Source organism: Genypterus blacodes, unplaced genomic scaffold (genome assembly GCF_046128005.1).
Source record: "Genypterus blacodes isolate CSIRO-AG114 ecotype Tasmania unplaced genomic scaffold, CSIRO-AGI_Gbla_v1 ptg000073l_1, whole genome shotgun sequence".
NCBI classification, from domain to species: Eukaryota; Metazoa; Chordata; class Actinopteri; order Ophidiiformes; family Ophidiidae; genus Genypterus; species Genypterus blacodes.
The window spans coordinates 504871-520263 of NW_027466883.1; the positions used below are offsets into that span (position 1 = coordinate 504871).

Below are 15393 nucleotides of genomic sequence, written 5' to 3' on the forward strand. Positions count from 1 at the left end.
GAAATTGAAGACTATATACTGCATTACTGGATGATTTAGAGCAGGGGTGGGGATGTGCGTGGACGATGTTGTAGTCCTCCACCTCCAGCCTCCACAGCAGCTAATGAGAAAGCATGGCACACACGCGCGCACGCAAGTATTGACTTGTCTCTTGTTTTGACTGAAACTCTCTGTGATTCCTTTTGATTGCAGATTTATTCTATGTAAATGAGGCACCATTTATATTTCATTTAACAAATTACTGTTGTTACATTAAGCGTTACAAGCTTCCTGAATCTAATCAAGGCTATGGTTTAAAAGACGGGGCTCTTCTATTATGACCGGCGCCGCTTTTACAGTTTTTACGGTAATGGCTCAGCGAGGAAACCGAAGAGACCAATTCCATGCGAGTTAAGCCATCCCACGTGATACTACTCAAGCCAATCAGGTTTGTGCCTTTTGGAGGTAAAAAGTGTGACTCTCCACGCAGACAGGTGATTGCTGAGTCAGAGCCAAGTTGAAGACGGAAGCGGAGAAAGAAAGAGCGACACAGGTAAGTGAAAATGTTGTTGTGCTTTAGCTTGTAATTCTCTGCTTTAGCATAAAGTTGGAACACTTTGCTGACGTGTGTTAAAACTAAGAGATATATACAGACGACTGAGCCGGAGAAAGTTGAGAAATAGGAGTGGGGCGGAGAAAGGGAGACAAAATGGTGCTCTCCAAAATTGTGTAGTCGACATACTTGTTCAGAATCGGTGTTCCGTATTAAAAGTGCCAATGTGAAACAGCATTATGAGACAAAACATTAGGGTTTAAACAAATATAGGCTCCGCTCAAATCTGAAGTGAGGTCGTAGAAAACAAGTGGTCTTAGAGCCCAATATGAGCAGAGTCCACCGGGATCCGCACATTCAATGTTCCCTCAGAGCGGCTGGTATTATTCTTTCCTCGTTTTGTGTTGAGATTTATGATCTGTGAAATCAGTTGAGTCAAGATGTGAAACAGAAAATGGGAGATTCAAGCATTTGCTTCTTTTATTTTATATAAGTTGAGCATTTTATTTGAACATGAACAATCGTACTAAATTCATTTGATTTGACAGTCAGGTATTGATTACAAGCAGATGTTGATACAACGGGGCTACTTAAATATCACACTACATAGTTAGACATTATGATCTTCCAGACCTTTGCTCCGAGAAATTTTCTCTACTGGCGCTCTTTAAATTGTAGTTGAATACCCCTGCTGCTCTACAACATAAACATATCTGCTCCATGACGGAGCCCAATCCAAACGATTTTATTTCATTGTTTGTTTGTTTTTTTTTGTCTTATTAATATATTTATAACTTTAATTATATGTATTTAAATGTATTTAATGTACTTTGTATTTTATTGTATTAACTTGAATGTCTTATTAGATTAAATTACACTTAAATCACTTTATTTTCATTTAATTCATTTCATTTCATGTGGCATGTTGAGCTTGAAATTCTCTGCTTTAGCATAAAGCCAGATCATTTTGCTGACATCTGTCTGTTTTCTTCACATTTTCCAGGGTAGGTGGTTCGGTGACCCAGGGACTAAGTGGCGGTATGATGATCGGTGTGATGATGCTGACGCTGGCACAGAGGTAAATGCTTAGAAGTCATGACATCTGGTGGCTAACCTGCACAATATCTCACCATCAGCTTTGATGCGTTTTGTGTGTCTGTCATTTCACTCCAGCATTGTTGCCGAGCTAAAGCCGAGAGACCCGATGTTCCCAGACGTAGCTCACAGCATCCTGATCCACAGGGTCATGATGGGCTCTCCAGCCAACAGGTTAGCATGTTTACAGATTTGTTAACATGTGCATCTCTGCCCTTTAGGCCGACAGTGGAATATACCTCTGCTCTCCCATGGACTCAGACATGAGCTCAGATTTCAAACTAGACCTGGTTGAGAAGCTGTTTGCCAAATACACAACCCAGAACGCCAGTCACCACACAGGTATGTTACGGTTAAGACGACTGTACCGAGGACATCCTCAGTCCATCTACTGTAGAAAGGATTCCTCATCCCTCATTCACTCATTGTATCTTTGTCTGTGTCTCAAAGGCAATGGGAGGCAACCTGGACATGTTGGCTCCCTACATCCCCATGGACGATGACTTCCAGCTGCGCAGCCTGACACCGGAGGAGCCCATGTCGTGTGGATCACTCACATCTTTTTAAATCTCTCCACACAGTAACAGTCACTTAGCAACATAAATTAGATCTGTCGCAGGAAATGCAGTAAAGTTTGTTGACACCTACAAATGACAGCCGCAATGATCGCTAAGAGGTAAACTCTTAGCGATCCTTGCGGCTGGATCGGGAGCATCCATCGACTCAGGCGGTGCCTGGCCGGTGATGCTACGCGACTGCTTTGTCCGCTGAATGGCGAGCTGGGATAGGAGCTGTGAGCAGGAGAGATTTAAAAAGATGTGAGTGATCCACACAACATGGGCTCCTCCGGTGTCAGGCTGCGCAGCTGGAAGTCATCGTCCATGGGGATGTAGGGAGCCAAGATACGATTTACGTTGACGTGTCACCCCACCCCTTATTAACACTATAAGATTTTGCGCTCAGCATAATAATGTAAGATCAACTAGATTTAGTATTAAGTAGTTAATAGAATTAACCATAAAATTAATAGAAATTGTGGTTAATTAAAATGAGCTATTCGTGACAGATTGAATCACATACAGTCACATACATGTGTTTTCTTTGCATGTAATCACATTGTGTTGTGACTGCTTTCAATATAAAGTGTCATGTGCTTCCAGTTGTGTAGATATTCAAACCCTCTCTGTTTTATGTAACAGTAAGCATTTGTGTATGATGTTGTTTCTGAGGTAAAGCAGAATTCAAAAGGAAAATGCAGACGTCTTCTCTCCTCTGCTGACTTGTCTCCTGCTGTGGATGTGGTCCTCACAACAAATCATTGAGGGTGAAATATTTATTCAGACAGCTGTGGTCTGTTTTCACAGATATCTCACTAATGTACACACTTCAGAGATGTGTGAGATGTCACACACCAATCTGACTATAAGGTGCCTGTGGGTGAAACCCTTCCAAGGGGGGTTCAGGCCAAGCTTCTGGCCTTTAGTACTTATTTAAGGATTTAAGGCAAATAAGATGAGATTCTTTCATGTAAAATAGATGTATTTTTTTATATGCCATCAGAACATACTGTACAGAATTTGCTCACTATTTTTATTAGGGCCTTCTCAAAAGTTTCAGTGACGGGATGCAGAAGTGACAATATAAATTACAAACCACCATCAACACTCAAGATTCTACATGACAATCATGACACTGAAATCTAGATCTCATCCATGCACCATGGTAGTTAACACAATGCATCCATTTGTTAAATCTATATTATATTTTACAATGCTATATTGCTACACTATAAAACATTCTTTCTCAGTACTGTAGTTGTAACAAGTCTGTTTTCATTCAATTAGATTTGAGGAATCATTGGCAAAAATGCTTGGTTATACTGTGTAAAGATGTTTATGTTGTAAACAAAGAACAATGATCTGATAATATATTGATACACATGGTTTATTGCATCACGTGTATTGGAAAATGATCTGACTTTGAGACTACAACCAATATTTCAGGCATTGACCTCAATCCAGTTTTGTTCAAGGTCTAAAGTGAATGCATCCTTTTCTGTGGTAACCACAATATATAGTGAGAGAGCGTGTTCAAAAATAAAACAAAAAAATAAAATGCCTTAAAACATCCAACACAATATCAATTATGATAACAAGAACAATAAACCCTATAAATTAAGGACTTGACAGCCTCTTTTAGACACGAACAGTCTGCACTTTGACTCACTGGTGCCCCTGAGGTGAAAGCACAGTGCGTCCTTTGTATTCGGGCATTCGGGTTCGGTCAGGTGAATGTGTTAAATCCAGTCTTATTGTCTAAGAGAATACCCTCAGCTCCTCTGAACTCCTCTGCTATGTCGTCAAAGGTGCGTCCTTTCGTCTCAGGGAGGCGGAACCAGGTGAAGGTGAAGGCGAAAAGAGCCACAGCCATGAAGAGGAGGTAGACATATGCGCCACATAGTTTCTGTGTTAGAGAGAGGGGTAAGATTCAGCCGTCTTGCATCTATAATGTTTGATTTAGTTTCTTCGTTTCAGGTCAGCTACCCTCTTTGCTTCACTATAACCATTAACTGTTTCCCCATCTAGCAGTTAATGTAATTACTGTTATTTCAACCTGATTTTAAAGGATTAAGTAATAGACTTCATAGATTTATGTCCTATGTAGTTAACAGATTCAGCAGATTCATAGTCTGTATTTATTTGAGGCGCGAGGGAACAATAAAAGCAGACAAGAACTCCACCTCTAAAGTTTCCCCAGAAGTCTAACTCGCTCGTGCAACAAGCATGCCAACAGCATAAACCCACCAGTAATGGAGGGAAGAGCAGAGCCAGAACAAACTTCCCTCCCCAGTTGAGCATGCTGGTGAAGGCCATGGCAATGGGTCTGGCAGGCTGGTCAAACAGCTCGGCAGCAATGAACCAGGAGATGGGACCCGGGCCCAGCTCGTATGCTGAAATCAGGCAGAAAACAACCAGGACCTGTACGCTCGCCAGCTCAGGGACCAGGTGCTGAGCAGTGGATAGAGAGTTAGAATTTACAGGATGGTTGAAGATGGGTTTTATTTCTGTATGTTAAAATGCAGATTCTAAACAATTTGGGCAGGAAGTAAAGCAAATTCTCCCAGACGTCATGTAAATAACAATCAGATTGAAATCGGCAGTACGTGACATTCTACTCAGAGACAAAGCTAGATGATGCGATTGTAGGTCAATTTACACAAGCATGTAAACACTCCTTCAGTTTATAATTGGATCAAATACAAGCCAAATACACAAAGGCTCATGTATTTTTTGCAGACACCGAAATCATATAAATTCCATCCATGTATGTATACAGCTCACGTCTTTGCTTTAATTGCAGTAGGAACAAAGATCTGAGTACAGTGTGCATGTAAACGTATCGATGGCGAGTCTTAGGTCAACTCTCTCTTGTTTCTATTGGGAAAGTCTCATTCAGACAACCGCAATGACTTCACATGCAAACCATTCTCCAAAAATAGCCCGCCACCATTTGTTTTAATTTCATCCTTTCACTCACTTAGAAAGACTGGACGCCAGGTTTGTCAAATGTTGGATATGTCATTTCAGAACAGAACTTTCCCTGTGCAAATGAATAAAATGATCTTACCAGGACAGAGTCTACGATGGTCATCAACACGTTGCACACTGCTATGGAGATGAAGCCAGTCAGGAGCAATCTCCTCCTTCCTGCCCTTTCCATCAGGAAGAACTGTAGAGGAAAAAACAACACAGCAGAGACTCGTGCTCACATTTCTTCCCTCTTTTTCAAGCAAAAGTGCAACACAATCCTGCAGCGGTTGAAGCTGCTAAATCATTCAAATCATGGCAACACATGTACGTTTATCCAGGATTTCACTGTTATGTGGCAAAATCAACAACATATGCAGAGGTGGGAAGTAACTTAGAATGTAGATTTACTCACTGTACAGCTTTGATTGTTATGACTTTCCATTCAAAGTGGGAAATATTTTATTCTACAGTATATATGTGAGGTAAAACAGTCAAAATCTGTCTTAAAGTCTGATTTAAGTTTGATGACACTAATAATTTTTGTTATTATAAAGAAAAAAGGAAAGGGGTCAGGGAATTTATTCTTGGTTAGAGATAAACAATGTCTTTTAAGGGATAATATATCTCAAATTATGGGGATTTTATGATTTGATTTCATGAATTTTCCTTATTTCATTACAAGATTGGTGATCAAAGTTACCACATATTAGGACCTGAAGCTGTGACATGAGGAGTTACATGTAGAATTTGTACTCACCGCAACAAGAGTGAATGTCAAATTGACGGCCCCCACACCCAGAGTCAGATATTTGGCCTCCTCAAACCTGGCCTGGAACATTCTGGTGGAATAATTGATGATCTGGAAGAAACCAGCAGATTTTATTTCAGTTTATTGGGTTACTGAGCCTTGTTACTATATGCTGAGGTTATCCTGACACAGCTCACCAGGCAGGAAGGACCCTACAGGAACATAAATACCCAGGAAAGCCAAATCTTTCTATATATGTATTGTAAAACAGCATCTTCATTCATATCTGTCCCCTTAGCTGAATCCATTCAAATGCATTTCACACGACTGACCGCGTTGAATCCAGACAGCTGGCTGCCCAAGTTGACGATGAGGACGATAATGATCGGCTGCCTGTAGCTTTGTTTTTGGAAGAACTTTTGAACAGTGAAGCCAGTCTGAGTGCGTGCAGCTTCTTCCTTCATCTCTTCCAGCTCAGTGAACACCTTGTCTGTGTGGCCTCTTAGCCTCAGCAGGGCTGCAGGGGTAAAACTGCATCACTATAGTGCACATTCAAAGAGTACAGTAAAAGCATTTTCATGTTTTGATTCTTGACAGTTGCGCTGCTTGTCACTTTTGATAGTGATGTAGACTTTATATGGGGCTATATATCATTATGGTAGGAATGTTTGTGCCGTGCTTGATTTACATCTCCATGAAAAAGCACCAGTTAAATGGCTAAAATCTCAATTTTGTGGCCATTATATGAATGTTCATAAATGTCAGTGGTCAGTGAAACTCACCAGCCTCTGCCTCGCTCTCTTTGCCGCGGTTGATGAGCAAGTAGCGAGGGCTCTCAGGGCAGAAAGGCAGGACCAGGTACTGTAGCAGGGCGGGGATGAGGGAGAGGGACAGCATCATGGCCCAGTTGTGCTCTGTACCCAAAGCTGTCTCCAGGCCAGCAACCTGCAGCAAACATGCAAAGAATTACAACAGCAATGTTTGAGAGTTTCACTTGATGATTTGGTTGAAGGTTGATGGTGAAGGTTCTGAAGAATCATCTCCCACACCATCTACAAATATATATTTTCCACATAAACTTGGGTTTCTCTTTTCAGCAGTTTGGGAGTTGATTGATAAGTTCTGAGCTTGCAAAACAGAAGCTAAACAATTTCAGCATAAATATTTTTGTGAAGGTAACATCATTACTTGCACATTTTTGAACAGCAACTGCATTCATCTGAGGAAAGTGAAATGAGTAAATTTACAATTCCAGCTGTACAAGATGGGCAAACTCGCCCAATGTGCAGTGGCTGTGAACACCCACCTGATTTAGCCCCTCAGACCTTTCAGACTAAAGTCTCAAATATCTGCTGCAATGGATTTAGAGCTTTTTAGTCCCAAACAGGAAGAAGACCCCACCATCCTCACCATTCCCACCAGGATGCCACAGGCAAAGGACACCTGGTTAAGTGTAGCAAAAGCCCCTCTCAGGTTGGTGGGCGAAACCTCTTGGATGTAGAGGGGATTGAGGCTCATCACCAGGCCGCAGAATAAACCAAACACCAAGCGTCCCATGATCAGAACCTCAAAGGACTTGCTGGCTTTGGAGGCGAACATCAGACATGCTCCCACCACAGACAAACAATTCACTATCAGGATGGAGTTACGCCTGGAAGGGAAGGGAAGACAAAAATCTGAAAATCATGGTTCAACCCAAAAAATACAGAACACCAACCGATCTTTTCTTTACCTGCCGTACGAATCTGCGAAGTATTTGACTCCTAGCGAGCCCAGTAAGGCTCCAAAGTCCTTAATGCTGACAGAGAGGGACCACAGGAAAGTCAGGCTGTGATCTGGCATCGACTGGTTGTGTCTGGCTCTCCAGGTTTGATTAAAAAACTGCTCGATGATCTAAACAAAGTGGTGAAACAAGTACTTGTATCTTTTACTAAAGTAAAATTCATGAAATGGTCCACTTTCAAATCATTTCCAGCTAAATTTAAAGTTACATTCTCAACTTTTGACTGTTGCTATTGCAAAAATGCCTTCAGGTACATTGTTTGGTTTTTATCTCAAAACCTCAAAACATTTTTCTTTTACAGATTTAGTATATGGGGCTTTTTGTTGGATATAGTGCATATACTGACAGAAACTAGACCTGGACCTCAGCCATAAGTCGCAGTAGGTTGTCAAATTTATTCATCGTTGTATAAAGGTTGTGAGATGTTTCTGAGAGGCTTTGCAGTGTTGTCAGTGCCCCTTGTGTCACCCTTCAGCCTCAGCCAACACCTCAGCTGAATGAGGAGACTGTTGGGCTGATGCTCTATTTGCTTTGTTATTGAATATCTGCCAAATCTGGGTTGTCAGACAGTGTTGTCAGACAGACAGTGGTCTGTATACGGGGTCATCGGGTGAACCATGAGGGAGCATTTCCAGTATCACCGGTGGAATCTGAAGTGTGTTGAAGAATGAGACCGTGGTTTTGCTGCATATTCTAGAGGCCCGCAGAAGCCTCACAGTGCTGTTGGGTATTGACTATTAGTTAGATCAAAGGAAATTAATTTAAGGTTTTGTCTTATTTCTGATGAAACAGGCTATTTTTCATGGTAATTACTTACTCCTGTTGTATATTTACAAACTCATAATGTATCAGCAATGAGCTAGTGTCATTTTGTTAAATTTTATGTTCTAGGTTACAATACTTCCAATGCAAAATAGACGTAATATGTGACGTTATGTTTGGGTCTGGTGGATAGTTTGAGTGTCAAAGGCATTGCCACATTTAAATAAATAAATAAACTTAACGTTAACCTTACATTTCCAGAAATGTAATATCAGCTTTTTGTATCTTTAGTAAGTCAGTAAAAGCTGAATGTCCTCAGCTCCTCTCTGTTCTGCTTACCTTGGCTGGAGCATTGACGTTGCCGGTGTGGTAGCCGATCTGCAGAGAGCCAAGCACAGCTGCCAGTATGGAGGTCAGGAGTGTGGCTGTCAGGTGACTCTGGAAGAACCATGTGTGTTTTTATAGTAACAAGTCACCACTCAGTGAAGGTACACTTAAAATGTTTTAATTGGTTAGCAGTTCTTATTTCTATAAATGAGACTTGAACCTTTAGTGGTCCCTGTAAAGAGCAAGGGAAAGTGAACCCGAAACCAAAGACATTCAACTTGAAACAAACCTGAAGACTAGTCGGACCAAATCCACAACAGACCCCAGAATGATTAGGCCTGATTCAAAATGCTGTCAAAACATAGAGAGCACAAACACTGGCTCCGCAATTACTTAGCAGCTTTTGTTTCTTCCAATATTGACACACAGACTAGAAACTTGAGGCACTATCACAGAATCCCAACCCGATAGGACTGAACATATCATTTGGACCCAACCCAACTCACACTCCAGGTCAGGTCTTGGTTCCAAGAAGCCAAGGCAGTCTGTGAAGTTCTCCACTTGTACTTCTACGCGTGGTGCTACACGTTACTAATGATGTCACACACTTAATGACCATTTGTAGAGGTCAAGGATGGCAAGAACAGAATTTTCACACACCAACAACATACATTTTCAAAAGGCCACGAGTGAGTGTTAGTGCTCCTTCTGTCAGGCGTCGTTCATTTGCAAGAAAAGAGGCAAAAGCAACAAACCTCATTGGACGCCATTTGTTTGGGTGAGACTATCTGTCACTCTGTCAAGATGTAGGTGCATTTATTCTCTTCCAACTCCCTCTACTGTTTAAAAAACCCAAAGAAAATGTTTCCATTAGCATCATAACACAAACGTCAGATACATTACTGAAAATGGATTTTCTATGTTACAAAGAAAATACATTTTATTTTAGTTACACACACACTCACACACATAAGATAAATTACCACTTCTGTCATTTAAATCAATGTGTAGCAATATAGTGCTTTTGTTTCAGGATTCACTATGAGAAGAGGTTTGCAATATTAAAGTTAGTGCATATATAAAATTACAAAAAATATATAGAAATTGTAAGCAATCAATGAAAAGAAATACAAAAACAAATGTATTCCTTTTCTTAGCAGCATACCTGTGCAGTCTTATCCAGGAGTATAAATAAAAATCCATCAGTGTAAAGTGAACAACCAGTAATAAACTAGATAAATTGTAAATTGTTGTGTCTGATGAATACATGAACTTGAAAAATCTACTCATCAGATAAATTAAACATATGATATAACTATATACTAAGTCTAATAGAAACTGTTCAGACATTTACATCAAAGTATGTGTATCAGTCAATATCTGTGCTTCTATCTATCAATATATTTATATTTATATTTTAAGTTCTCACCGCTGTTCCACGTGTCTGCTCCCGTCTTCATCCCTGAGTTTACAACATCACTGTGCTTGAGGGAATATGAACACACCACTGTACAAACCAATATACACACAGAAACACACACACACACACACGTGTACAGGACTCACAAGTACAGTGATGAAGTCACACTCAGCTGGTGAATTTGGGGCATGCCTGACAGAAATGCAGCCACAGGCCTCTTGTGCTTTCCATGGACCAGCTGATCATCATCGGGGGCTCAGGCTGACTGAGGATCAGCTCACCTGAAGCCAATGATAACGTTTTTATATCGCTGACATTTAACACACCGACTTCAGATCAGGACCAGGAAGCAACTTCAATGCAGCAGCTTCAAGCTGGAAGTTTGGCAATAATACAACCACGTGTGTTAATTTGGTGTCGGCATGTTTTCAGATCTGGGTGTGTGTCAGGTGATATAATCCAATGAAATGAAGGTTACTTAAATTTACAAGGCCTGTAGTTTTCATACTGGAATGTATACCATGACTTTGAGCTTTGTCTAATCACAACTCTTAAAATGATGTGAAAAAAGGCAAGAAGAAGAACAATGGTCAAAATATGAAATTATTGATTTATTTACTTTAAATTCTGTGTAGCCCCTGAAGTGACATAAGAAAGAAAAGTTGATTTAAAAAAAATCAATAAGTAGTTAATCCTTTATAGGAATTGAATTGATGTTTAGAATAGTAATAATAGTTACATATTATTTGTCGGGGCTTTGACAGAAGAGGACATTCACTCTGAAGGAAAGTGTTTGTCGGCGTTGTTCATAAAATAACAATGTTGGTGATTTTCAGTTTGCAAAGAAGCCAAGCACTTTGTGTAAAATGCATAAAATTGAATTAAACAATGCGAGTCAATAATCAGATACGAGGGCTTCACTGTTCATCTTAAAGGGACAGCAATGACACAGACCTACGACAATTTAGAGCCTCAGACACACCTTTCCTTTCCTTTCCCTTCCTTTCCTCTGCTTATATGGTTGCCAGTTCAAAATCCAGTACACACATACACACACACACACACACAGACTAGTGTGCAAAGATCACAGCAGGGGGAGTGATGAGTCATGAGGGGCTGAAGCCTTCTTGGCCTGGTGTGTGCGTGCGTGTGTGTGTGTGTGTGTGTATACACACCTGACTCTTAAGTAAATCCAAATGGGGAGTAATTGTTTTCACTGCCTCCACATCTTAGATGCTGGATCCAATTGTATAAGAGTTTGACAAAATGAAAAACTATAATTGTAATGCTTGGTGTGGAAACATTCCTCAGCAAAAACCACATTGTTACCACATTATCTCATAATAATATAAGTAAAATATGTATGAATAAATATAAATTGCCCCCTGAGGCTCTGGAGTGATGAAAAGCAAATAAGTCAAATCAGCCAAAGTTCAGTGTTCATATAAACCTGCTCCTATATGAAATATATGAGGTGAGATGCATGTCATATATATAACTGCGAAGTGAAATCGTTGTTTGTGTGTCACATTCTCCTTCTTCCTCATTGGACATGTAAACTGTAGCTAAGCTCTTCTCTTAATATCACAGTTAGCTTCACAAAGCTCCAAAGACAATATTGAAGCTACTTGAAACAATATGACATTTTTGTGCTGTTATATATAATTAAATAAAATTGTAATCAAAGTCAAATGAACATCTGTGTTTCTTTTGCAGTGTATTTCTACAGTATGATTTCAAAAAGTGTTTGTAAACCAAGAGTACACACTGATTTATCTATGAAAAAGAATAAGGTTACAACAAAAAAAAGACCAATTTTCTATTTGGAATCTTGAGAAAATAGTGTTTGCGCAATTTCAAGATTGAAGGAAATACAATTCAGTATTGTGATGAATTGTGAGATTTAAAATAGCAAGTTAAACGAAATACGTTGCTTTGAAAATATTAGTGAAGGTCTCTACTTGCTTATCCCCAACACTGGACATGACACATGACATCATGTGGATAAGGACCATAGGTGCAATTAGGTCTGAATTGGGATAAGGAGCAGGATTTGGCAGACTATAATACATACTTGGCTAGCCAACGCATCAGTCGAATTGCTGTGCACTAACAAACAGGGGAAATGTGCAACAATATCTAATGAGCAGCTGATTGTGTAGCACGCAACAGTTTGGACGTGTCTTTAATAGTTAGATGTGAAAAAACATTTTGTTTATAGCCCAGATTGCAGTTGAAATCCTCTGTCACACCAACAATAATCAACCCTCACCTCTAGACTGCTCAGATGTTCTCCCTGCACACACAGTAGAGCAAATATGAGCACAAAGAAAGGGGAAGAATAGTTAGCTATAGGGGGTAAACTGCATCGTCCACCTGCATGCTGTGTGTGCCTGTGTTCCTGCAGCTGAGTTTTCAATCAGCATGTGGATACGCCTGTCTGGAACATGACCTTTGACCTCAAGGCCTGGCTTCCTGGCAGGTGACCTCCCTGACCCTGATCTCAGGCTGCTGGGCAGGTGCTGCTGCAGGCGTAGAGGGCATCAGACACAAATGGTGAACAGTGTGCACACCCCTCCACCACCAATGTTTAGCTATCACACACTCTAATGGCCCCGCCTAATTACCTCTAATGGTGTTTGATCTGTGGGTAAGTGTTTCAATGCACACAGAGGAGAAGAAAACTGCACAAAGTTACTCTTCATGACCAGAACATGCAGGAAATGTGAAGTAGTATGTCAGTGTGTTTAGGTCTGATATTACATTTCCATCTGTATTGCATAAAATATATATATAAACAGATACAAATAAGTATAACACTTTAAACACACATTCTTAATTCTTGTGCATGTATTGATATACATATATTTGTGTATTTACGTGTTTAGGACTATATGTATATATATATATATTGTATGTTATTAAGTTCTAGTATATTTTAGAATTGTAGAAGTATTGCTAAATTATCCACACATCAGAATAAGATACTAGAGAAAACTTCCTCAACCAACATCAAGAGGCACCTGTGTTGACCACTGCGCTCTCCGAAAATGCAAGAGTTCCAGCTATGCACCCGTGAAAACCTGCACAAAGGAGAAAACACAAAACACACACTCTGTCTAAAACGTACACACATGCGTATACATCCTTAAGCAGCTGCGTCATTATAAAACTCTTTTGAACTTCACACTGGAAGTCAAATGCCACATGTGTCAGTATAAGACAGATGTACTGCAGCTGCCTGTTGGTTCCAATTTCATCTGCGATGCACCCCCGCTGCCCCCAACCCCCTCCCTCCCCCACCACCCTGCCCGTTTTCCCAAAAACTTCCACCATCACCAGCGACCTCATCCTGAAACCCTCTGCCTCCCATCATGTGCAGACAGCATCCGCACCTTTGAAGTCTCATCACTAAACATGACTGTCTCACTCCACACACACATCAAAGGCCAACATGGAGCTCACTCAAACTCCTTCATTCAAACAATTGACCTAATTTTTTATTGAAAACGGGTTGTTCTTGTAGCTGTTTGTCCTAATATAGGTATCTGCCATTTTTTCATGCAATACAAGCTCCAAAAAAAAATATGAATATGCTAATATGTAACTATAGAGAAAAATATATGTTTTAATCCTCCTTAAAAACATTTATTTTCAATTCACTGATTTCAGTAGGCTGGACTGAAAGCATAGAGTGTGTGTGCGTGTGCGTGTGCGTGTGCGTGCGTGTGCGTGCGCGTGCGTGTGTGTGTGTGTGTGTGTTTGTGAGTGTGTACTCCGAAGTTTATACAGCATACCTGAATATTAAGTTTCACTCTGTCTGTTTGCAGAGCATTTGTAAATGCAGTGAACTATCTTCTCCGTTAGAGGGCAGTGTAGAACTCAAGCTTCAAGAGCTGCTGCATGCTTTATCCCAACACAACCTAAAAAATAAATTTAAAGTTTCTGTTTGTACCATATAATACTTTAAGATCAATCAATAGTGCTGGACACAAACACAATTATGCAGGAATATATAACACTATTTCAAAGTTTATACTACCTGTCAAGTATCTACTTCTACATCTTAAACAGTGAGATTAAGTATGTACCTCTCAGATAGTTGTTAGTTAACATTTTTTCACCAATCATTCTCTCATGGTGGTCACTTTGTGGCATGCTTTGGGGTTGGAATCACCACATTCTAATTAAGAGAGCAGCCCACAAAAGGGGATTGTTGAGTGCAAAGACAAACATTATGAAAACACTGCAAACTTCAGATATCTAAAATATTACAATCAAATTGAGTTTTAGGAGCCAAAGGGACATACTATACAGGGGACATATCTATACAGATTTGCCATTAAGTTCTTAGTTCCATCCAGGGTCTATTTTGAAACTTTTGCAATGCTTAACTAATTGTACAAAAGACATTGATCCACTGCTCTTCACCCTTGTTGCAGCGCCACCATCAACACTGAGTGGAAACTGATCTGTTCTGAATGCCTTATTATGCTGGGGGTTTCAGCTTCCGACTGATGGCCAGACATTTGCTTACTAGCCTCCTACGTGGTGTGTGTATCTAACCTCCAGGGCAGGTCAAGTCCCTCCAATTTTGCAAATTTAGAAAAACAGCCCTACTATATTACATTATAGATGAGGGGAAATCCACAACAAGCACAATAAGTCCCCTTTAAACGATTTAATTCATCTAACCAAGACGGTTAATTTGTACCTAACTGGTTAGAGAGATAAGGCATTGTACTGTTTTCTTGTTCAATCTGATTTGTGACTGTGCCAAAAAAGTCGCGTCTTCGGCAAATAAGGTTTTCATTGCTTATTTAACACATAATTCCAGCCACGAGATTTACATTTGGTAGTCTCAACCAAAAACAACATCTCCAAGCATTTGTTTTTCACATAAGCTCTCATGCCTTCATCTGTGATAAAATGAATAACGTAAATGCATGTGGACAAGCCTGTTTTAGGGCCTTGCAGCGGAAAAAGTGGCCAGTGAGGAGCAGACAGTGCTGGCCTCCCCTTCTCATTGTCAGACTGTATGCCTGCTCCACCACACGCCCCTACCCCCCAAACCCACCCCAAGCCTGATTAGCGATGATTAACCTATTAGGTCGTTTGAGATGTTGCATGTGATCTGGAGCCATGCGGGATCTGGAAGCACTTCAGCAGACAGACACACAGGCTCAGTGTTCAGAC

At 40.3% G+C, this 15393-nt stretch overlaps 1 protein-coding gene and 1 long non-coding RNA gene across 3 annotated transcripts; one reads left to right on the forward strand and one right to left on the reverse strand.

Annotated features, from left to right (window-relative positions):
* The first annotated feature begins 399 nt into the window (after nt 1–399).
* LOC143005997 (uncharacterized) lies at nt 400–3711 on the forward strand. Of its 2 annotated transcripts, XR_012964175.1 has the most exons (4): nt 400–532; nt 1536–1610; nt 1849–1969; nt 2078–3711. It is a non-coding gene; the product is annotated as an uncharacterized LOC143005997 (long non-coding RNA). The 2 variants fall into 2 exon arrangements; XR_012964174.1 differs by lacking the exons at nt 1849–1969; nt 2078–3711 and adding an exon at nt 1706–1826 and having other exon boundaries at nt 403–532.
* A 197-nt stretch (nt 3712–3908) lies between these two features.
* slc2a1c (solute carrier family 2 member 1c) lies at nt 3909–9547 on the reverse strand. The gene is made up of 10 exons (XM_076157300.1): nt 9533–9547; nt 8790–8888; nt 7638–7798; nt 7316–7556; nt 6688–6850; nt 6238–6422; nt 5915–6016; nt 5255–5356; nt 4432–4635; nt 3909–4090 (listed from the first exon to the last, which is right to left on the reverse strand). Exons 1-10 carry the CDS (start codon nt 9545–9547, stop codon nt 3911–3913), a joined length of 1452 nt encoding a protein of 483 aa, XP_076013415.1. The 3' UTR covers nt 3909–3910.
* Nucleotides 9548–15393: the final 5846 nt, after the last annotated feature.